Source organism: Carettochelys insculpta, chromosome 1 (genome assembly GCF_033958435.1).
Source record: "Carettochelys insculpta isolate YL-2023 chromosome 1, ASM3395843v1, whole genome shotgun sequence".
Taxonomy (NCBI): domain Eukaryota; kingdom Metazoa; phylum Chordata; order Testudines; family Carettochelyidae; genus Carettochelys; species Carettochelys insculpta.
In genome coordinates, this window is record NC_134137.1 from 366,662,194 (window position 1) to 366,687,418 (window position 25,225).

General features: G+C 42.6%; 1 protein-coding gene across 1 annotated transcript in view; it reads right to left on the minus strand.

The window, feature by feature from the left end:
* Nucleotides 1-388: 388 nt before the first annotated feature.
* CAMK1D (calcium/calmodulin dependent protein kinase ID) overlaps nucleotides 389-25,225 on the minus strand; it is a 412,449-nt gene continuing 387,612 nt past the window's right edge. Inside the window, exons 9-11 of the mRNA XM_075017909.1 lie at nucleotides 16,861-16,948; nucleotides 15,499-15,637; nucleotides 389-10,000 (exon numbers count right to left, since the gene is read on the minus strand). Of these exons, the coding sequence (XP_074874010.1) occupies nucleotides 9,879-10,000; nucleotides 15,499-15,637; nucleotides 16,861-16,948 (349 nt within the window). The 3' untranslated portion in view covers nucleotides 389-9,878. The remainder of the gene's footprint in view (nucleotides 10,001-15,498; nucleotides 15,638-16,860; nucleotides 16,949-25,225) is intronic.

Below are 25,225 nucleotides of genomic sequence, written 5' to 3' on the forward strand. Positions count from 1 at the left end.
TAATCATTATAGTCAACTTAAAGAGCAAGCTGAAGAAATCACACAATTTAAAAAAAAATTGTTCTCAAAATTACATCTCTTACTAAAATTTTGTTACTAGTTATAACTGGAGACAGTGTTGCCTAGTGGATAGAGCCACTGGCATGCTACTCAAGCAATTCAGGGTTTAACCCCAGCTCTGCTACCTGCCTACTGGGTATCCTTGCTCAAGTCACTTCACCTTTCAGATTTCCAACCTGTAAAATGGGAACACTGGTGCTGTTCTCCTGTAACACCTGCTGTGCTAAGGGAAGGGGTTATAACCATCTCAGCCATACAATTCTCTTCCTCTCCTGAACAAGCAGAAAGATTGGTGTATCTGAAAATAGTAAGACACATCAGATCATGTTGATTTAATTGGATTTATTGGAGGAAAACAATTAATCATCGCTTTCACTTATCATTATGATAGAAATCTTGATATGTATACGTGATTGTCAAGGCAGAGAATCATTTGCGACATAGCCCCATTAACAATTTGCAGGTTTGCATACCCATTATGCAAGTTAAACTTTTTGCAATGCCTTAGTACATGCATGGAGTAAATACACTATTTCCCTTCATTTGGACAAGGATGTTATACAATTTTATCAATCACAAGACCTGTAGTATTAGGCACACTGACATTCCTGGATTAAAACTGTAAGCATTTTTTTTTCATTTTTGTTAATGTAACATGCTTGCATCTTTGTCAAAATAAACCAAGAGATGTTTTGCAGTTAAGTACTATTTTAGGAATCTGTTCCAATTTCCCTCTGGGCAGGTTGGGCTTTTTTTCCCCCCCAAGCCAAATGTTAAATAATAGAATGCAGAACTGCCATTTCCCAGCCAGAAGAAAAGACTCAGAAGAACGTCACTGGCCTGGACAAGCAGAAACACGAGTCCTCTCGTAACTCGCTCTAATTAACTGGTTTGCTGTTCTACTCCAGTATGTGGGATGCCAGGGCTGCAGAATCGGGGCATGAATAACGAGGTGGGAAATACTGATCTGGTTTTATCAACCTGGGCAAGATGCAGCCCTGGTGACTCCAGGCTCTGGTTGGTGCATATAGAGGGTAATGGGAAAGGGATTCTGACTGAGGCATTCATCTCATGCACAGCACAGCAGCTCCTCTGTCCTTCTTGGACCCTGATTGCACACAGCGCGCACATTCCGTTGACTTCAGGGAGACTTCTGCATGTTCTTTGAGTTCTCTGCTGAATGGAGACTCTGCAGAAGGTCCAGCATGCTGCCCACAGCTTTGCAGGCTGATGCAGAGTCCCATAACTTAAAACTTCCCTTTTGCTCCTCCTGCACTCTTTCAGGAAGCAACTCCTGCTTCATGCCTGTGAGGCTAACAACAAAAGCATGGTGGAGGAATGATGCTTTTTAGTGGGATTCTAGTCAGCCCCTGTGCAGGGCTGCAAGGGTAGGAGTAAGTCCCACCTAGGACTCTCAGAATACCTAGAAAGTTTTCAGCTCGCTCCCTACAACACTGTGGTCTTGCTTTTGCTGAAATTTCCATGATGGGCATGCTGCTTCCAGGGAAATGAGTGTGAAGGAATGACTGAACCCATCTTCCTACTGGAAAGCAACTTCACAGTTCTCAGCTGGCTTCCTTACACTGTGGACTGAGCTTTCAGTAACATCCAAATCTTCTGTAATATAATGAGCAAACACTTAGCATGCAGGAAGCTTGCACTCACAGATGATTAGTTGAGTGAGGTTCCAGCATTGCTCCTGAGAGTTCTGTGTGACCTCCTCTCTCTTGTCCAGAAAAAGAAATCACAAGTCAAAGGATTTGTGGAGACCAATCAGCAGAAGAGAAGACAAGCATCGTTTCCACAAAGAAAATAGGGTTGAACTCTTTTGTAGACAAATATAAGCTTGAATGCATGGAGCAAAATGGGTTAAATGCAACTAAAAAAAGTTGACACTTGGTGTGCTGGAAACAGCATGACTTTAAGATATGCAGCAACTGGTTTGGTCCACACCAACAAAGTATGCTGCAACAGATCTGCAAAACTCAAATGTCAAGAGCTTCTAGGGATAAGGGGGAAAATATGAATTGACTGAGCCTACATTCCAATCTAAATTTGATGTTATCTTAAAGCATAGAGGCATAGATACATTAACATGTCTGCTTGGCAGCCCTCACTGCAGAGTCGATCCAGTCCAAGGGATTTATTGTAGATAATTTTTTAAAGCACACATGAAAACAACAACAAAAAACCCAGTTTGATTTCCCTGCACCAAGACAAGCGTAACTTACTTGTGCATAGACCGAAGCCCCTCTAGATAACAGCCCTTCCCTTAAAAACTGCACAGCATTTAGTAAAAGGATAAAATACATTCTCAGGCTTTGCAGGGATCTTGGTCACAAAACAAAAGCTTTTGCAGTTAGCACTATATAATGACGGATTTCGAGTTTCAGATACATATAGTATTTTCTAAACCAAACTTAAAAAGAAACCCCAGGGGATTGGGTCCACAATGTGTTTAAAGGAAAGGCCTGGGAAATGCAGAAATAGTACAGTTTAATACATGCAGTGCAGTATCATGCATTAATTGGACGTTTGCATGTCATTGTGAGTTTAGCAGTGGTTGCTCATGACACTCAGAGCACACATGCCCTGTTTTCACTCTCTGTTATGGAAAAATGTAGGCACTGTGAGGCTGACCATGCTATTTGCTAATAGCAAACAAAGATCAATGCACTAGTCAGCCGTTTTGTTAGGTGGGATCCTGAAAACTTACATCTCAGATTAAGAGGCTAATATGCTTAATTACAAATGTCATTTATATGGATACAATCCTCAGTGAAGCCAAAAGAGGAGAATTTATGTCTTGGGTCAAACTTAAATACCAGTGAATGAAATTTAAATAAGTGATCACATCAAGGGAATATTGGACACACAAAATACATTGTCTGGTATACATGAATCTCAGAGCATGATACAACCGTACTGGATACTTGAGATAATTTAGAGGGATTACATAAAATACTGCTGGGCGAAAAATCTTCTACTGAAAAATTTACCAGATGAACAATTCTTCATTGAATGTCTACAGGCAGGCTGCAATTCCCTCATAGATCTGTTACTTGAAATGACTGACTGGATAATACTGCACATTCGTGAGCATTCTGTTGCATTTGATTTTGCTACTGTTTTGAAAAAATGCACAAGTCACAATATATGTTACTGTTCTTTGGATGGATGAGCGTAATTCTTAGCATGTGGTTTCAGATGTGAAAGGTCATCATATTGAATGCAAAATTCCCTTCCCATGAATATTCTCTGGCATTTACTTAGGCCCAATTCAGCAAGGTACTTAAGCATGTACCCAATTTGAAGAGTGACATGTCTGCAGAAACAACACTTTGAAGCTCAGGTTCAGAAGATACGTTAATACACACCTAACTTTAAGCACAGGGTGAGTCCCCATAATGTCAAATTGGAAGTCAAAAGTGCTCAATATTAGCCATGTGTTTATGTGCCCTGCTGAGCTGAGGGTACCATGGTTTCTCTTTGCTGACAGTCTAGCCAATAAATTGCATCTCTGGCCTATCTGCAGAAAGCAAACACAAATTCTAAATTGTGTTTGTTTATAAAGTCAACCCAATGTTTTGCAGTATTTGCCCAAGTCTAGTGGAGACAGAAGTTGTAGATTAGTGGAGATGGAAACCTTAGCACATGTTTTTCTGAATACAGATCCACTTCCCTATTCACTTCTGTTGAAAATTTTCTCACTGCTCTCTAATGACTAAAGCTATTTGGGCTTGAACAGGGGCTTATTAACTCACAGCTCATCTTCCCTTCCTTCTTGTTTCTACAGTACAGGATACCCTTCATCCACAACTCCAAGACACGGAAGACCCTGATTCAGTGTGATTCTGTGGGATGCCCTATCCCCTGTGAATCACACAGCCCTGCACCAGAGACTGCAAAACGCTTTGATAGGCAGGAATGGGCAGGAGAGGAGGGGCAGTGAGCTAGACAGGTTAAGCCACTGGTCCGTAACCAGCTTCTACAGCAGTGTTTCCCAGTTGGCATTCTGCAGAACCCCGGGGTTCTGTGGAGTGAAATTAAGGGATCCATGGCTAGGAATTAGCAACCTGCGGCTCTTTGAGGAGTCACTTGTGGCTCCAGACACTGCCACTGCTGACTCCTCTTGTGGCTCTCTGCCCTGCAGCTGCTGAAATAATGAAACTAAATGTAATTAGTTTAATAGCAGGCAGTGGTCAGGAGGAATCTGGCTGTTAAATCTGGGGCTTAGAGCGGTTAAGCCTGGGGATGGCGGGGGGTTTGGGGCTGAAAAGGTTTAAATCTGGGGGTAGGGGGCTGGATTCGGGGGCCTGAGGGGGGTGAGCCTGGGAATGGGGTTCTGCAAAATTCTTTCAAGTTTAAAAGGGTTCTGTGGCCAAATAAAATTGGGAAACATTGTACAACAATATTCTATGGAGGAGGAATATACCACTTAGAGGGTCGGAGGCCAGCATGCCAATGGCAAAATTGATGCAGTGTCAATTTGCAAGGAGCAAAATTTCTTTCTCCGTGAGTTTCACTTCAGCACTGAGCTTCCCAGGACAAGTCCCAGTCACTTGAGTGCCATGATTTTTCCTGTCAAGGTACCTATATGACCCTTTTCATAGTGATGTCCAGATCTGTCTCCTAATGCTTCCTTTGTGACATCAGAATTACCACCATGACAACTGACTGTGATGTAATAAAAGTGGGTTTCTGCTGTTAATGAAGGATCAGGGAGGAAAAAAACAGGGCTGTGAAGGAGAGAAAATTGTTATAGATGTAACTGTTGTCAACAACAGCAAAGCAAACCCAGTAAATATATGGATCAAGGGATATAACTATTCTTTTTAAGATGGCTTCAATGTTAAAGCTCCCCTTTAATTTCTGGTTTCAGAACCCCCTACAGAACACCCATTACATTACCATTTAATCCATACCAGGGGCGAACGAGTGTCTGCTATTTTTTTTTTAATTTCAGTCCACTGTACTAACAGAAAAAACAGACCAATGCACAAAAGACTTTACCTGCTTAGTAATAACTAAAGCATAACTAGGGACTGTGACTTTCATTTTGCCACAGTCAGTATTTTCACATTCACCAACCTCCTCACTAGCTGTTCTGCACAATCACTATCCAGTTTGTCTTTCAGGAGGTGATTCAGTGGGAAATCTAGGCTGCTTTGGGCAGGATGTGGGGAAAGTCAAACGCCAAATCAGCCGTGTATGGTACAAACACTGAAGAACTGACATTCAGTCTCAAAAAAGCTCCCAGGCAGCCTGCCATCAGCATTCTCTTGCAGGCAACTTGCATTAGCTAGCTTAGATTTATGTGTTCCTGACAAGAACGTCAGTGTTGGTGTTAAGAGATGAGAACTGTGGCTCTGGAGGTAACAGTTCAACAATCAAAGCTGCAAACAAAGACCAGAAGAAGGGGGAGTCCAGAAGAAAAAGTTAAAAAAAAAATCTGAGAAGCCATTTGAACAAATAACGTTAAAAGAATCATAACTCACAGGCCAGTCTCTGAGATGGAGACCATATGTGACAAGTGAATCACTAATGGTCTGATGAGAAAATAACCAGCTGTGCTTTCTTATCAGGCCTCACACCCACCTACACTGATTAAACAATTAGTTTTTTGCACTCATTAATAACACTAGTTTAGAATGCAACTGGCAGGCCATGCTGGGATGTAGTCGACTGATTTATATCTGTCGCTAGACATACGTGGGTGCACATTGAGAAGATTTGGCTCTGAAGAAGGATAGATCTTTGGTGACTTGATGACAGTAAAAATCTCTGCTCTCTCCTCCCCATAAACACCTGTCCGATCTCCAGCCACAGTTCCTGAGAAAGAGCTTTCCATCTCCTCAACCCTTGGCAGAAAGAAATGGTTCACTTTTATGTTTTTCCATTCCTTTTCTTAAAGTACTAGTCTTAGTGGATCAACAATAAAACAATCCCATTCTTTGGAATACCAGCAACATTAAGACAACTGTAATTTCCAGTCTAGAAGAAATGGAAACTATTGTGAAGCCACAGCTAACTGTAATACTATTAGAATCCAGCATGGATGTATTGTAGACATGCTAGGCAGTGGCAGAAAACTGACAAATCAAATTGATGAAGTGAACTCTTGTAATGGGCTCGCCTGCATGTATGTCACTCCTCTTTTTCTTGCAGAAGAGAAGTGTTTTATTCTTAGTATCATAGAATCATAGAATCCTAGGGCTGGAAGCGACCTCAAAAGGTCATCAAGTCCAGTTCTTGTTGCAAGACAAATTTGGACCAGGCCATATTCTGATTATTGATATAAACAATTCACTCGAAATCAGAAACTTCAGTATGATGTTAAAAGAGAACACGAAGCAGGGCTACTTGAGCATTCTGTAGTCTGCAGCATATACAGGAAAGCACCAGCAGCCAAGTTCTTGGTTAAACCAGTGTGAATGTGGGGTAACTCCATTGACTCAAAACTGAGTTTCTGCATATTTACATGGGTGCAACCAGGGCTTTGTTTCTGGTGGAACACACTGGAACCGAGTTCCAGGACTTTTTTCCCATTAGAACACCTGAAAAATTTTCCCTGACCTATCTGCAGCAGCGTGGGGACTCGACAGGAGCCACCACCACCCCGCAGCAGCGCAGGGACCAGGCAGGAGCTCCCTGCCACCCTGCAGCAGTGCAGGGTCCAGGCAGAAACTGCCACAGCCCCACAGCAGAGCAGGGACTGGGTAGGAGCCCCCATTGGTCCTGTAGCAGCTTGGAGACCAGGACAGGAGCCCCCACCATCCCTCAGCAGTGCAGGGACTGGGCAGAAACCCCTGTACCACCCTACAGCAGTGCAGGGATGGGGCAGGAGCCCCTGTTGGTCCTGCAGCAGCACGGAGACAAGGGCAGAAGTGCCCACCAGTCCCACAGCTGTGCAGGGTCCAGGGCATTAAAATTGAACACCTTAACCCATATGAGGGATCATCAGACTTGAGTTCTGGCACCTTTTTTCTAGGAAAAAAGCACGGGGTGCAATTGAGATCATAATCTGGCCATTTATCTGGAATTATTAGGAAGAAGTTTTGAGATAATTTAAGGCTTTTAAAGCCTTATTATTATGGGTTGAACCTCTCTAATCTGGCACTCTCTCGTCCAGCAACATCCATAATCTGGCATAATTTTAGTTAGCTGGATGGCCATTTATCATGGGTTCAAGTTTCCTGTAGCCCCATTAACTTTGTTTACAGCCACCCGTTCTGGCTCTCAGTGTTCTGTGCTATTATGTATCTCTAATTTACAATGAAATGTCTTCTAAGAGCCCAGTAATCAGCAGATGTTTTGGTAATGCTGCTCAACAATACTGACTTCCTGTGGTCCAGCAAGTTCTCTCATTCAGCACCAGTCAGGTCCTGAGGGTGCCAGACTAGAGAGGTTCAATGTGTATTTAAATTAAGGTCCCTTTTCATTAGTCGGGCAGCATAAATGGGACATATAGTGGGCACAAATTGCATTGCAGCCTCTTTAACCTCCTTTTACGCCGCCAGAGAGGTGTAAAGAAACCTAAACATGAATCCGAAGAAGGCTTCAATGTAAAACGTTGTATGTCAGGGGACACAATCAATTTTAGTTAATGTGGAATTTTGGGTAGAAGGATGTCATCTCTGCAAGGTCCTGCAGCGTTGACAGCTATTTCTGTCTACTAATCTAGGGCAGGATTCTGCTCCATGGATGCCAATGGAAGTTTTCCTGCTGATTTCAGTGAGACCAGGATCAGGCATTTTAATGTGTTTCTTAAAAATGAGTGGATGTAGATTTTGATGTTGCTTTGAAAATGTGATCAAACAACCTCTTTCAAGAGGAATCACTATTAAAAGCTGATTTGGCCTATCACTATTCTGGCATGTCACTAACACGTTTGGCCAGATCCTCAACTGGTGAAAATCAGACTCCTTTGATCGATTTCAATGGAATAAAGCCACTTTACCCTACCTGAGGATCAGGCCCCTTATGTCAGAGACTGGAAATACCTGTGTGGTTTTACAGGGTGATATCTTGTAATGTAAGATATCCATGATAGAAAGCCACATGCTCACTTGTGCTTTATGGACTTCACATTAAATCATAGTTTGAATGTCAATACTGGGCACAATATGATATGGGGTTCCTGGGAATTTCTGAAGGAAGCTCCAAATCTCCAGACTGAAAATGGCACACAGATTAATTACTGACTTAATTGTGATCTACTATATGTGGTATCTTTATATGCAGCTAGTACAATCACATCTGGCCCAACTCCCACTGATTTCAAGAGGGGCAGGATTTCACCTTCCATCTTTGCAATCTCAGTGAAAACTAAATGGCATGGCTTTTTGTAGCATGTTCATGATGGCTTCACACATTCAGATGTGCCTGTGACTGGGTCTTCAAATTCTTTCTACACAATAACTGACCATAACTGTGGCAACAGAATAGTTTAAGGAAAAATGATTCCTGCCTCCCTGTGAAGATGGATCAGTTTAAGGTGTGGGGAGGTAGTAATAGATTAAATATGCCTGATTCCCATGAACTCCCCTTCTACCTTTTCTCCTCCTAGAAGAAAACTCAAACCCGGAGGATGACTGTAGAGATCAGGATGTATCTCACAATGTTCTTAAGTGCAGTAAGCACTGAACATTACCTTCTCTTCAAGGATATATAAAAGATTTATAATAGAGCAGTGGCAGTACCCCTGTTCATGGCCTTGTCTATGCTTGTGGTGGTGTAAAGGCTGCAGAGTGTATCATTATCTCTGCTTTACAGCTGTGGAAACTGAGGCACAGATTTTTGTTATTAAAAAAAATTCAAAACTTTCAAAAATGCTTTCTGATTTTTGCTGCCCAGCTTGGAGCACTGGAACCTAGTGCTGAGCCACCAGTACAACTGAAGCCAGTGGATTGCAGCGCTCACCAGCTCTTAGCAGGCTCCAAAGTGGTATTCAGCATCTGATGCCACATTTGAAAATGCTGACCTAAGACATCTGCCCAAAGCACAAGCAGTGGGTCAGCAGCAGAGATGGGAAGATGATCAAGGCTCCCCTCACTCCTGCTTAGGTGGCTTCACCGAAGGACCACGAGCTGATTAGCAAGGGAACAAGAACTGCAGGATGAGGCATAATACTTTCTCACCTATTTGCTGCTCCTGGCATAGAACTTTGATTTTGAAGGGAGTGACAATGAGTATGGCTGATTCACAGCAACTCACGACTGATTATTTTCAACCAACGCTCACCATTGTTTCCGAGAAGAAGGAAGAGAGGGAAAGCAGATTGTTTCAATGTAACAGCACTGCTAGATCCAGACAAGTTTACAATCCAATTTCATGAGTTAAAAATGGCAGACCTTTGAAATCCTCCTGTTTTGTAAGGTTAATGCAAATCTCCACCTACAGAAGTAACTTATCCCTCAGAAAACAGGAAGGAGGGATGTGACTAAAAGAAAAATAATCTAATTCACAAAAATGATCTCTATTTAAATAACCCAGCTGAGGCCTTTTTAGTTAATGGAAAAAGTACGACATATGCTATTACCTACACTGAGAAGAGAGTAAATCACTGGGGAAAAGAATGAGTGTCTGTTAGAGCATTGCTAGACTCATATATACAGCATCAGAGACTGTTAGATCCGTTCCCCCGGGAGTCATTGCAGTTTGTGGTAAATGAAACATTTCAGAATTGCAGTATAAAATATGGCCATAAAAAATCTTCTCTCTTCTAGTCCTTCGCCGAGTGCACAACACAGGATGAAATCACTTGGAGTAGGTCCTCTTGACCCAGTGGCTTTCCCGTCTCTATCCTCCACTTCTGATCACTTGCTCCCTGTGTGCACTGTTGTTACTGTGGTTGGCCTAGGTCTCCGTTCTCCTCCTACTGCAGCAATACCCGACGAAGCTGATGAAACAAAACTGCAGAGAGCAGATGGGGACATACCTAAAAGGAAAGCCAGAAAAACTGATGAGCAAACTGTTAACACTCTTACTAGCTGAGCCAGCCAGCTGAGCCAGGGCCACTGGAATGAAAACCAGCATGTTTTTTCCATTTCTCCTGCAGTGATGAAGTAGCAGTTGTGGATTAAGTGGGACACATTCTCCTCGCTCTTCCTCCCATTAATGTCAGTAGGAGTTTCATGCATGGATGATGAAGAGAATATTCCCTACTATGGTACCCATTAATTTAGAATAATACTATATTTTTTGATTGGAGATTTTTACAGTAAAAAGTTCTCTGATTTTAAAAAGCCCTCCAGAAATGTATTAATCTGGCATAATTGTTTTTTTTTGATAGGTGAGTTAAAGACAGCTACAGGTTGAACCTCTCTAATCCAGAATTTTCTTGTATAGCAACATTGATAATCTGGCATGATTTTAGTGAGCTGGATGACCATTTATCCAGGGTGCGACCAAGTTTTCTGTGGTCCCATAAAGTTTGTTTGCAGGCTCCAGTCCTGGCTCTCAGTGTTCTGTGCTGTTATTTAGCTCTAAATATCTTCTAAGTGCCCATTAAGCCATGTAAGTGTTGGTAATGTGCTTGACAATATTGACTTTCCATGGTCTGGCATTTTCTCTTGTCTGGCACTGGTCAGGTCCCAAGGATGCCAGATTACAGAGGTTAAACCTGTATTTATATTTCAGATTTCATCTCCAGCTAAGGGCTAGATGAAAAGATTGCGACCTGGGCTAGTAATTTCCATAAACATTTTGCATGCTGAATTATAAACAGTAGCCTGGGACAAATTCAGGGGAAAATTTAAGTAAGCCTATAGAGAATCTCTTTTGTTATGTTTCAACCCTTCCTCCTGCCCCCCGTGGATGTATATTACTGGCCATATTCTGAGTCAACCCCTTATCACTCCAGTTTCATGCTGGTGTAACGTTGTTGATTTGAATGGAGTGATGTTAACTTAAATCTGAAGTAAACATGGCAGAGAATGGTCAAATATTAGGGATGGTCAAAAACGTTCTATTTTCTGATGGAAAATTTGTTTTTGACTACCATGAGAAATTTTTCATGAAAAGTGTCTGTTTTCCACAAAAGAAAAACCCTCAACATCCAGTCAAAAAAATGAAGGTACAACCCCTCAAAAAGCCAAAATGTTCTGCTTGAAAACCAAAATAAATCAGAAAATTCTGTAGAAAATTATCATGAAGAAAAGACAAATTTTGTGAAAAATTTCCACAAAAACAACTCTCTATTTTCTGACCAACTCTAACATGCACTTCAACTGCTAGCACATGTTATACTCTGGAACTGCCCTGGGTGGCTCTATATGTGGTTTGTGGCCATACATGGACGATGGTAACAAACAGCGCATCCTGAGTGCCAGAGGCCCAGGCTGCTAAACATCAGTTTTCCTGACATTGGTTCAGCCCACAGGATTTTTACAATAAAAACATGACCCCCTAACTATGTCTGGGTCTTGGTTAGGTCAGTCTGCTTTTCATCCTGTTTTCTGTGCGGCAGGAACTCCCACAATGCATTGTGCCACATGCTGCTATTGTCATTTTCTGTGTATGTCTGCTAAGGCACTGAGATATTTGGCCAGATTTAACTTGAGGACAGCAGCACAAGTGTAGTCAGGCAGCACGGTAGACACATCTGCACAAACAAGTGCATGTGCGAAAGGCTGCTGAACAGTAACCAGCTAAGGTGACTGGGCCCTAATTGGATACAGAATTACAGCATTAGGGTCCAATTCTCTAGTCTGCTCAATGAGCAGAGGGTGGGTCAATTGAAGTGGTTTAAAGTCACATTCATATTCCCCGCTTCCTGAGACACATGAAGAGCCTGCTACAACTCTTCCCTGGGTGCCTCCGGCCACAGGGACACTCCAGCAACCAGAGGTTGCTTGGGTATAAAGCTATCCCAGACACATCCCCTTTTGCAGCCCTGCAGAGACCTGCTATTCTGGTTGCTCACTGAAACGCATATGTTTCCCCTGACACAAGAGGGAATCCCCAGAGGTCAATCCATCACTGCTTGATTAGTGTGAAGCAGCCAGACAGGACTGAGAGTCTGGCCCAAATCCTGGTCAGGGCCTGGTTTACCTATTTCAACTCAAACCTCCTTTACTGACATGTCATTTATACTACCCTAATACCTCACAGCTGATTTAGCTTCAGGCCCTCACACAAGGAGAGGAGAATTACCATGCTCCCTGGAAAATTCTAATCTCAGATTATTGTAGCCTCTGCTGCTTTTCACGAGTTTTGAACCAGTTAAAAATAAATATCAGTGCACATAGGGCCTATATATTTTGGGACAGCATTACATTTACTATCAGACTATTAAAAATATTTGTGCTGGTAGCAATTGCTTTATGTAGCTTGCCAGTCGGTCACAGCTATTGGTTACTTTGAGCAACACCATCTCAATAATAAGACACATTCCAACAGAGGAATTGGGTAATTTGCTTTTCACTGCTCTTAATAACCATCTCTTGATGCTGAATGACTGCTATCTGTATAACTCTGCATCCTATGTCTCTTCTGCCCTCTATCTGACATGCTCTAAAACATAATAAAGTCTGAAAAAACTGAAAAAAAAAAAGTGATGGCCATGGTGTGACACAATGCACGATCAATTTTCACATAACATACAGCCACCCTGTAGAACTCCTGGCTGGAGGATGTTGTGAAGGCCAAGACTATAACAGAGTTCAAAAGAGAACTAGATAAGTTCACAGAGGATAGGTCCATCAATGGCTATTAGCTAGGATGGGCAGGAGTAGTGTCCCAGGCCTGTTTGTCAGAAGCTGGGAGAGGCTGACAGGGATTGGACCTCTTGATAATTTACTGTTCTGTTTATTCCCTCTGGGACACTTAGCATTGGCTTCTGTCAGAAGACAGGATATTGAGGCTTGGTGGACCTTTCTCTGATCCAGTATGGCTGTTCTTGTGTTCTGATGACATAACCCATACAGTTAGCATAGCTTGACCTCTGAACTCCAACTGAGAGCTGACTCTGGGGGCACTGCTTGAGAGGCACTTTGGACGCATTGTTTGAAACCCGTGGTCAGGGGGTTGAAGAGAGGGTTACACTATCTGGCAATGAACTGAAGGTTAGCTGCAGGGAATAGCTCAGATTCTCTTGTTGTTATATGAAGTAAAAGTCACTCACTTGCATGGACATATTCCTGATTCACATGAGGGAAAAGGAAAGGCAAATGAAGCCACGTATCTGTGAAGGAGGAAGAACCTTGGTTTTCTTTAGTCAGTCACTCACTCACTCAGTGTGGGACCATAGGCAAGTTACTTGACCTATTTGCATATCTATTTGCAGCTGCATATTACTTTCCCCAGGTAAGAGATTCTCTCTCAAATGAAAAAGAAAGAGGCAGGAAAGAGCTCTTAAGGGAATATTCTTTTTCCCCTAGGAACGAGCTGATCTGCAGATTCTATTGGATGTATAAACTTTCCCTGTCCCTGTTTTACACTAGTTGTATTTGCTGTTGCCTGAGAGTTCCACCCCAGCACCTGTTTTATTTAACTCATTGTGTACTCACTAGCAAGATCTCTCATCATCTTCATTTTGGCATGCTAGGGAACCTTGCTATACTTGTCCTTCCCTGAATTCCAGTGGACACACAAATATACCCAGCTCAGCATGTCTGGTCCACTCTTAATGCCCTGGTTGCAAAATACATCACTCTGCAACATTCCACTGAAGAAGTGGGTCTGTCCCACGAAAGCTCATCATCAAATAAATCATTTTGTTAGTCTTTAAAGTGCTACATTTCTGCTGCTTTGTTTTGTTGGAGTACTGACTAACATGGTTACCTCTCTGTTACTATTCCACTGCCAGATATTCTCCTGGGCTATCTTAACATCTCAACAGTTTAAAGTGGGTTTTGTTCTTGGTCTTATCATCCCATTCACCAACCCTTGTAAACAGCAATTTCCTTATTATAATAAGCAAAATGTATGTGAGATCAGAGGCAGTGGTAGTTTAATCTTCCCTTCATTATAGTTAGCAGTGAAACCCACAATCAGATCCTCTGGGCCTAACTGGCCCCAGACTCACCATGAAATCTCAGGTCTTTGTGCAACAGGCTCTCTGCTGCACTGTCTACCCTAGTGTCAATATTTTAGGTTCATAGTTGAAGTGATTTGTAGATAAAAGGTATCATATTATTCATATGTAGGTGACAGTTGAGTGATTTAAGGAAACAAAAAAGTAGTGCTCCCCCAGAAAGCTACTGAAGCATGTGCAACTGGGCTGCAGTTATGTATTCCAGGCACAAGGGTTTTTGCAGTGATATATTTCTACCAATGAAGATTATCTGCATTAATCGCTACAATACCTGAAATGCAAATGGAACGGGCTATGTTTTGGCGAAGACATTGCATGAGTTGGGGGGTAGGAAGGAAGTAAAGGAGGCTGGCAGCAGCTGCAGTCCTTGGAGGCATTCTGGCGCATGGAGCAGGAGTGCTTCCAAGGTGCCGGAGGGCATGCATGCCAGAACAGGGGTTGTCATGTCTTTTAACTGAGGCCTTGTGAACGAACTTCCTTGCACTGAGGAAGGGACTGTGGCAGGCCTTTGCACAGGAGTGCACAGTTGTGAGCAAAGGTAGAAGGGGGAGAAAGCAGGGTCAGCCAAACTCTGGCCCAGAGTATGGTGGTTAAGGACAAAACATGCAGTTCCATACACACATAGCACAATGAATTACACCTTGTGACATGTTGCTGAGGAAAGAGCCAATTAAACCTCCACTGAAACTGAGCTGTAACTTGCAGTCTAATAAGCCATTAGCAGGCCTATTCAGTTCCATGTCCTAAACCTCCAAATAAAAGGACCTGATCTAAGAGTTAACTTTATTTTATACCCTCATTTTAATTGTCTTTCTGTGATGTAAATGCTGCAAAAGATTGAGAGCAGGGAAGAGAAAAATCAGTGATCAAAGAGGAGGGATAAAATGAATGCCACTGTGAAGGAAAGCCCATGCTCTTCCAAATGATTCCTGCTGCTACCACCTCTGACATTCAGAACCTATGAAGGTTGAACCAAAGGCGTTCAACTCCCTTAGGTAGCTTGAACTATCAGCCATGATGCATTTCAATCAAGACCCCGGGCCAAATCTGGGATTGTTACCAGAGGTCTGACTGCAGCTAAAACAAAAGCAATTTGTGTCTGCTGACCTTGGAGCTGACTGGCTACACAGATTCTGGCACCTCAACCCAGATCTAAATATTACAACCAATCAGAAAATAGTCTCGTTTTTCACCCAGGGAAAGTGAAAATTTTATAGGCTCAGTTTGTGGGGCTGACACGGAACTGATGGAAGGAGAACGGCGTGATACAAGCTTTGATCCAGGTTGCTGACAAAGCTTACGTTCATTGCAGGAGAATGCAACGAAGGGTGATTGCTGATTGATCGCAGATAGCCTGCTAAAAGCTGGCAGCGGCATCGGTTTGTTGTCATGTTACTTACAATCTTTCCTGGTTGTTCCATCGGGAAGCGGATTGGCCAGGCTGAGGGTGCTTGCCACGCTTGCATTTGAACTGTCCAAGCTACTGCCAAGATGTAACTTTCTCATATGCCTTACAACGGCTGTGGCATTAAACGCTTGCTGGAAAGAAAAAAAAAACCACAGAAACACTTGGTTGTGAATTTATTCTTTTCGTTCTGAACTGTCAGACGTGGAGTTAAAAATTTTTTTTTCAGGAGTTGCTCTTTTGTAAGGTAGATACAGAGAAAATAAAAGATATTAAAACAGCCCTTCTCAAGCCCTGATTCTGTAACTCCAGTGAGTTTTGTTCATGTAACTGCTTGTGTGTTTCACAGCCTCTCTCACTGTGCCCAACTTGGAAAAGGCTGGAATCTGTTCTAGCAGCAGCTACCATACCTTGACCCTTCATGCTAAGTTGGCCAACCAGGACTGCCAACCAGTCAGGGACAAAGAGCCACAGATAGAGTGCATGGAGCCACATGGAGAGAGCGTGCACAGAGCTATGTATTATATATTTTTGTTTTTATATCTAGATAGATAAAAAGAAATATATTAACACATGGCTCAATGCCCTCACCCTCCCCCAGAGCCAGGCACTCCCAGCCCCACACACTAACTAAATCCCCCTCCCCTCCTTCAGAACCAGCTTCTTCCTGTTCTACACCAATCCCCTATCTCTCCCGCAGAACCAGGCACCCCCAGCCATCCCCACCTGGCTCTAATTCAATGCCCTCCCACTCACCCAGAGGCAGGCACAGATGCCCCCGCTCTAACTCAATGCCCTCCTCCACATCCAGGCATCCCCAGTCCCTCGCTCAAACTCGATGCTGGCGACTCACTGGAGTTGCCACGGTCATGTGTTTCTCCCAGAAATTGCTGGGGCATGCGCGCAGAGCAGAAGACGGCTCTCCCAGCATACGGCTCTGAGCAGGATCTGTATTTAATTGTTCAAAGAGCCGCAGGTTGGCCTGTTGTAGCAAATAACATCTTTTTGGGTATGAAGGTTCCTGGTTTGATCCCCAGTACAGCAGCTGTAGCTTACTGATCCGAGTAGTACTATTCTATCATAGGGGTATCTATGTTAGTCTGTATCTGCAAAAACAAGGAGAAGTCCTGTGGTACCTTATAGACTAGCAGATCTATCAGCCTATAAGATGCCAGAGGATTTCTCATTGTTTTTGCACATACAGACTACCACAGCTACTCATCTGATGCTATTCTATCTAAAATTCTACCTTTTAATGCCAGTAATACAATTCAGTGTACAGGAAGGTGGCATCTGCTTTAGAAATCAGACAAGTGTTAAAGACTTGTAGTACAGCCCCCGTGAATGGTGCACTTACTCTCCATTTGCTTTTTGCAAAGTTCTTTCGGATCTGAGCACTGACGGACTCATGGATATTCTTGCTGAGGGCTGTGTCCCCTGCAATCCTGAAACAGAAGAACAAGTTACCTTTTTTCCAGATCTCTTTTATGGTAACACCTCTCACTTGATAACTCACAGACTCAGGGTGCATCTACACTTGCATTTCTCTTTGGAAAGAGGTACGCAAATGAGGCAAATTGAAATGCAAATGAGGCATACATTTGCATATCTGGTACCTCATTTGCATATTCTAATTTCAAAAAAGCTTCCTTCGAAAGAAGAAAGCCAGTGTAGACACTGCTCTTTCGAAAGTAAACCCCATCTTCGAAAGAATCCTTCTTCCCATTAAATAAAGGGAAGAAGTATTCTTTCGAAGATGGGTTTATTTTGAAAGAGCAGAATCTACACTGGCTTTCTTCTTTTGAAAGAAGCTCTTTTGAAATTAGAATATTCAAATGAGGTGCCAAATATGCAAACATGTACCTCATTTGCATTTTCAATTTATCTCATTTGCATACCTCTTTCAAAAGAGGAATGCAAGTGTAGACACACCCTCAGAGATTCTAAGGCCAGAAGGACTCACTCTGATTGTCTATTCTGACCTCCTATATAATACATACCACAGAACTCTGAAATAATTCCCATTTGAAAGAGGGAAAATACCTATTTTTGATTTAAAACATACCAGTGATGGGGAATCCACCAAAATCTTTGGCATATTGCTCATATTTGCATCCAATTTCCCATCTGAATATGTCTAGCTTTTACTTGTAGCCACTGCATTTTGTCTGCTAGATAGAATAACCCTCTATTAATAGATTTCTGTCCCCCACATAGGTACTTACAAATTGTCATCAAGTCACCTCTTAACCTTCTTTTTGTTAAGCTAAATAAATCAAGCTTCTTAAGTCTAACACTATAACGAATGTTTTCCAACCCTTTGATCATGTCTCAACTGTGCCTGGAGGTAGTCAGTGTAAAGCAGGATAGTTCATGAACTGAAATTATGTTATGATCTGTTCTAGGTGTTTGGTTTTATTTTTGGAGTCTAACTTCTGTGTTGTTAGCCGTGGTTTAGCACCAGTGCGGGTAGCACAGATGGTAGTATAAGTGTACACAAAGTACGGATGGACACTGACATTTTGACTACTGTGTAGTGTAGACTCGATCAAAACAGGATTACAAAACACCGCGGTTAAAAAAACACTTACAATCCTGTGCCTGCTAGCACACCCAACATTACTCCCATTTTGTTTTGTTGGGCTATGTCTATATGGCACAGCTATTTCGGGATACTGGAGGTATCTTGAAATAGCTACTCCGTGTCTTTGACACAAATCTGTCATTGGAAAAGTTTTCGAAATAACGGGTGCACTATTTAGACATCCCTGTACTCCTAATTGCGGGAAGAATAAGGGATGCCTTGAAATAGTGCATTATTTCCAACATTTGATGCGGTTTAGACAGCATCAAATGCCAAAATAGCCTATTTCAAACTACACTCCAAATAAGCTAGCATAAATTGTGCAGCTTATTTTGCATTTTGGCTGCCACATAGACGTAGCCTTGGCATGCAGCTGCTCTTTCGTACGATACAGATCAGAGTAAAATCCTACTTTCTTCTTTTACTTGATTACCAAACTTGTCACGTCAGCATTTTATCCTCCAAACATGGAGCAGTTTCCAAAACAACTCCTGGCTGCTTGAATTCTGTTTACACTGGGGATTTTCCTGTCACACCTATGTAGTTGGTCATCATAATGAAGGTAAATCTGAATACAGTACAGCAGATACATGAAGGCTGTGTCTACACCAGCCCAAAACTTCAAAATGGCCACGCACATGGCCATTTTGAAGTTTACTAATGAAGTACTGAAATACATATTCAGTGCCTCATCAGAATGCCGGCAGCCGCGGCACTTTGAAATTGACATGGCTCATCCAGACAGGGCTCCTTTTCAAAAGGACCCCGGAAACTTCAAAATCCCCTTATTCCTAACAGCAGATAGGAATAAGGGGATTTCGAAGTTGCTGGGGTCCTTTCGAAATGAAGCCCTGTCTGGACAAGCCATGTGGCGGCGAGCCGCATCAATTTTAAAGTGCAGGGGCTGCCAGCATTCTAATGAGGTGCTGAATATGTATTTCAGCGCTTCATTAGTAAACTTCAAAATGGCCATTTGCATGGCCATTTTGAAGTTTTGGGCTAGTGTAGACATAGCTGAAGTGTCTTACCAAAAAAACATGGACTGCCTGAGATAGCTCATTCTCTACAACACACAGCCTTATAAATGCCCCCTTCTTGCATCAACAATGAGTGCACCAAGAGACAAACTGATCCCTCCTGTAAATCCAGTTATTTCAGAGGAATTACATAGGGTGTGAATCTGGCCTATTAAGCCAGGATGGCTAACTGTAACAACAGCCACAAAAGTCAAGCCTTCTGAGCCATATTTTAAGCCTGGCCCATGCCCTGAGGCTGAAACTAGGTAGTAAAGGCTGGCATGCTGGGTGGTTCTTTACATGGTTTCAGAAGTATATTCAATCTTTGGAAAAATTGTAGCAGAGGAAGCCACCTGCAAACTTCAGACTAGCAGGGACACTGCAAATAAAATAAAATAAAAAATGCAGGAGCCATAACAGTGTTCCCAAAACTTCTCGAAAGCCAAGTGACATTGCAGAGAAACTAGAGAGGATGAAATCCTCTATGCTCATAAATTTGACAGGTCTAGAGACAATAAGATCTGCAGTACACAGTGGGTCCTACAAACTGGCAGTCATTCAGAACTTTCAGTAACATTACACCGTATGCATGAATTTCACTGGTAATGGCACAGTTGCTTGTCAAAGTAACAGCTGAGACCATTATAGCTTTAGTTTTCATAGCTAGTGGAAAACAGTGCTCACTGAATGACAGAGTTAATAGCATGGACAGGACCATTTTATGTTTCCTACTTGAGCTTTGTGCCTTTAAGCTATGGGACTATTTATCTCAAGTAACTGTAACAGAATAAGGTCTTAAATTTACAAAATAAATTAATGTATTTATCAAATATTATTTAATCTAACCTGATTAATTTTACCCATCTATCTGGGTTCAGTTTTATCTTTATTATCTAGCTAGACATATTGTGCTTTAAAGGAACCACTAAGACAGACAAAAAAAAAAAGGACACCCCTTTTGGGATGATTCTTCAGCAATGTACTGCAAGCACATGCTTCTTTCTGCCTGCCCCCTCCTGCCTATAATGGCAGCCAGAATCTTTCATCTAGTATTATCTTCCCAACCTTCCTGAAGGCAGCCAATTCAAACTATATACAGGCCAAACACTGTCTGGAAATAACTCAGGAGTATGATGACAGAAAACATGGAGTTAGCTGTGATGGATAATGCTGAAGGAACGGAATAATTCTGATTTGCTGTACGCATATACAAACACACACATACATGACTACAGTATTGGAGATAGTCCAAAATAAACAAAGGGCAGGGATGAACCAGAGAGGGGTTGGATTCTGCGTTGTATGCATCCTTGGGTTCACATCAGGGAACCTTTTCACACTTCAAAAGACACAGTATACAGAGCTCTGTTCTCAGACAATCTTCCTCCCTTATGACTAGCACAACAAGCACACACCAGAGAGGTAGCCATGCATCTGACAAAGTGGGCTTTTGCCCCCAAACACATCCAAATAAATCTGTTAGTTTTTTGGATGTCACAGGACTCCTCTTTTTTTTTTTTTTTAAATACAGGTTGTACCTCCCTTGTCCAGCACCCTCGGGACCGATGTGGGCCCAGATGAGGGGATTTGCTGGATGAGTGGTGGTCAGCCCGGCTGTCTGGATGGGAGGGCCCCCACTCCTGCAGGGCTCCCCTGCAGGGCTACTGGGCTTCCCCTCATCTGGCAAGGGTTTCCTCAGCTGCAGGTCTGCCACTGGGGCTCTGCACCACAGCCGGCTCCCCAGCCACAGGGCTGCTGGGATTCACCCAGCTGGGTCCCGTAGGTGCTCTCTGGTCCAGCTACATCCATTGTCCCGTCAGACAAGGGAAGTTGCTGGATGAGAGAGTGCTGGACAAGGGAGTTTGAACCTGTACACGCTTATTGGGATTTTATAATTAGCAGGGGCCCAAGCAACAACGGGACAAGCTTGTGCCTGGACAAGGAGAAATCAAGCCACCTCTAGTGTTCATATAGCCCCATCATGAGAGTGTCTGAATGTCTCACACACTTGACTGGATTTATCCTCACAGCACCCTTGTAAAGGAGGGAATTCTAGTTAACATCATTTTACAGACAGTGAGGTGAGGAATGCAGTTTCTGGTCACTAAGAAAATCTGTGGCAGAGCAGGGAATTGAATGCAGATTTCCTGATCCCAGTTTAGCCCCACAACCACTGGACAATCCTGCCTCTGCTAGACAGAGGTTCTGGAACAATGCCTATAATGAGGGTGCTGAGCACCACAGACTCACACTGGAAACCCTCTACACAACAGAAACCACTCAAGCAGGATGAGCAGCAGCGCCCTGCACATCTCCAGTTCCAGCACCTGTGCTCCTAGGGAGGAATTTGCCTCCTTTCCCTCCAACCTGAGTGATGAAGGCTGAGTTAGGGCCAGGTTGTGAACTGCAGACCTCTCATGGATTTCAGTGACAGCTCTGTGTATCCTACAGGTGGAAGGCAAGTTTTGCAAAGGAGTATTTGTGTGTATTGAAAAGGATATGCATGGAAGGGTGGTGCTGGAGGCCCCTAGGACTGTTTATAAAGCCACAGTAGTCTCTCTAAAGCTAAAAACCTATGACATATTTCAAAGCGTTGCAACACTGTGTGTCATGGTGGGAGACAAGATCTCAAGGGAGGACTCAACTTTCCATTTGCTGAGCCTATCAGGCTCTGCAAAGGCAACAGCTGAATTCTCAGAGTGCCTTGTCACTACAAAGAACGCCCCTCCCAGGCTGCCAGATGACTGGTGAAACCAAGACACTCAACCTCCCCTACCTCAGACTGAAGGTAAGGCAGCCTAGAGCAGATGGAGACAATGGGTAGAATGACTGAAGGACCAGTGAAAACACTATCACTTTCGGGCATCAGCAAAGAGGTATGAAAAGTCTTTGATGAATGACTGAGCACAGAGTAATCCCATCACAAAGACATGCAGAAAGCATGAGCTTCAAAAACCTTTTGTGATTTAGTATCAGAGGGGTAGCCGTGTTAGTCTGTAGCTTTGAGAACAACAAGAAGTCTTGTGGCACCTTATAGACTAACAGATATTTGGAGCTGATGGATCTTACTCTGTGTTAGATATTTGGAGCATAAGCTTTCGTGGGCAAAGACCCGCTTCATCAAATGCATGAGTAGGGGGGTGGTATCAGAAGGGTATTTAAAGAGTGAGGTCCCAGTAAGAGGGAGGGCCAGAGCTGACAAGGTCTGTTCAGCAAGGTGGAAATGGCCCAGTATCAATAGTACTTATCAAAAGAGGAAAAAACAAGTTAGATCAGACTCACTTTGTGATTTAGACTTACTTCAGTGAGGTGCATAACTACTACTCGCAATTTATGAACAGTTAAGCTCAAAACCAGAGAGATACATGACTTAGCACATAATCAAGGTCAGAAGCAGGTCTGGAGCACACATCTGCTGCCCGAAGTCATTCACTTTTACCATTTACCATGAAAGTGTTCAGACTCCCAGCTAGACTTGGTTTAAGGTTCACTGATCAGGGAACTGTCTGATGGGATGAGGCGAGAATGTAACTAATACTTTAAACTTCCCTCCTGCAAGGACAGATCAGTGGTCATCAACCTTTCCAGACTACTATACCCCTTGTAGGAGGGTAATTTGACATGCGTAACCCCAAGTTTCATCTCACTTCACTAATTGTTTAAAAATCAGAGTTAAAAATACAAAAGTGTCACAGCACACTGTTTCTGAAAAAAATGGCTGACTTTCTCATTTTTGACCATATAATTACAAAAAAAAATGTAAGTACAATAATTAAATTACAAAAATTTCAGTGTGTACTATATAGAACAATATAAACCGTGTATGAAATTCTGGTTGGTACTGACTTTGCTAGCGTTTTTTATGTAGCCTGTTGTAAAGCCAGGCAAACCTCTAGATGAGATGATATACCTCCTGGAAGACAGCAGTGTATCCCCAGGAGTACATGTACCCCCGGTGGAGACTCACTGGACTAGATAACCAACCACATCATTTACTCTTCTAACTGCAGATTCTTGGATTACAAAGCTGGGAAGCGCCTTAAAGAATAAACTATTAAACCATTGTCTGGCAATAGTTCCATACTTGAAGAAAAGTATCTCTCATAGAAAAGTGACTGAAAAATGTTTTTTGTTCGTTTTTTGTTAATTTTATATGGAAGGTTGGAGTCTATAGAAAACAGCAAAACATATGCAGCAGTCCATGGTTTTCCACTAGCCTCTGGCCATGACTTTCAAGAAATAAAAAATAAAAAATAAAGAACAGAACAACAACATTTAAAAACCTCTCTGCTCCACTGACAGGGTTTAGCAGCCATGTGTTGGCCCTGCCTCGTTTCTTTATTTTAGTCCAGCAACCAAAAGCGATGTTACCAGGGCAAAGTTTGGACTTGTACATTTTCTGTACCTTGGAAATAACCTTTTGGAAAATTTGATCTTTAGAAACATTAAACATCACCCAGATCAACACTGGGAGTTGCCTTCCTGGTCTTATACTCTGTATTTGGAATATTGACATCTATCACATTTCTTGAGGCTCAGAATTGCATCATAAGAAAGCAATTCTTTTCCTTCACAAAAATTATCGAGTTTCCAAAATTTCCTTTTTGTTACCAAGACGATATGTACTGTTACAGATGGGACAGGGAAGAACTGCAATGATTTATATTTTGACTACTCCATATTTCTTGTTCATATTGAGGCTGACCATTGATCTTGTTACAGTAAACTCTTTCAGATCCGGCAGCCCCGGGACTGGGATGTTGCCAGATATTCAAATATTCTGGACAGCAGAGAGGTGTACCTAGCAATGCATAACACTAAAGAAAAACAAGATTAGATACTAAGAAATAAACAAAATTTATGCAGAGTACTTTCTTTACTAACAACAGTAGTATTGTACACTGTAAACTTATACTGTACAGAGGGTCCTCATTAGAAGTTGCTTCCCTGTAAGTTGTTTCATGCATACATCATTAAGTAATTCAGGAAAGCAGATTCATTATAAGTAGCGTGGATCCACACTTACATTGTTTAGGGCTGAAGCACCAAAAGGCGGGAACAGACCAGAGCCTTGCGGTGGCCGGCACTGCAGTGCAGGGGCCCTGGAAGTGAGCTATGAAGTCATGGGGGCGGGGCAGAGGGGGATCTGGCGAGGAGCTGAAGTGAGCTGGGAGGTAGCTAGGAGAGCCGGTGGGGAGCTGTGGGGAGCTGGTGGGGAGCTGCAGGGACAGGCGGAAAGCTGCTGGGGGCTGTCGGGAAGTCGGCGGGGAGCCACAGGGAGCCAGCAGAGAGCTGCAGGGAGCTGGCAGAGAGCTGCAAGGAGCCAGCAGGGAGCCGACAGGCAGCTTCAGGGAGCTGGTGGGGAGCCGATGGGGACTGAAGGGGAGCTGGCTTATCAGTTTCTATTTATTTAATTTATTTATCTTATTATTTATTTGTTTGTTTACCTATTTATTTATTCTATTTATTATTTTTTGTAGGTTATAGGTACATTATATCTACAACACGTGTGTGAACTGTGTATGTTGGGAATGTATCTCAAGCTAATTACATTATTCCTTCTGGATATTAATTGCCCTTTATAAGTTGCTTACTTAGGAATGTAACCTAGACTTTTAAGAAGACCCCTTGTATTTGCTGTATTTATATGTACTTACATGGACTGCTGTACTTATGGAAAATGTAACCAAAATTTACTCATGGTTAAAATGCTGGTTATTTGAGAGTTCTGGATGATAGAACGCCAGATATGAAAGAGTTTGCTGTGATATTTTACGTCTGCAGTGTATTTATGGTAGTTGGAGATGGGAAGATGAAGAAAAATAATCTCAGTTTCCCATGTTTTATTTTTTATTGTGAGAAAAAAGCTATATTGCTCTTCCCTCCACTTTTTTTTTTTTGCCCTTTGACTGCAAAGGCTGAGTCTCAGTCTAGTTTGTAATCACAGCTATTCTGAGAGCCAGCAATCGTTGCCTGATGTGGCACTGCAGTTATGATAACTCTGTGCCTTTATACTAAGAATTCCAGGAGTATCACTTGCTCAATATCCATTCACAATTCACTAACTTGTAACACAAGTCATTAGTTAACTAGGGGAGAAAACCATGACCTTAATTTTTGGA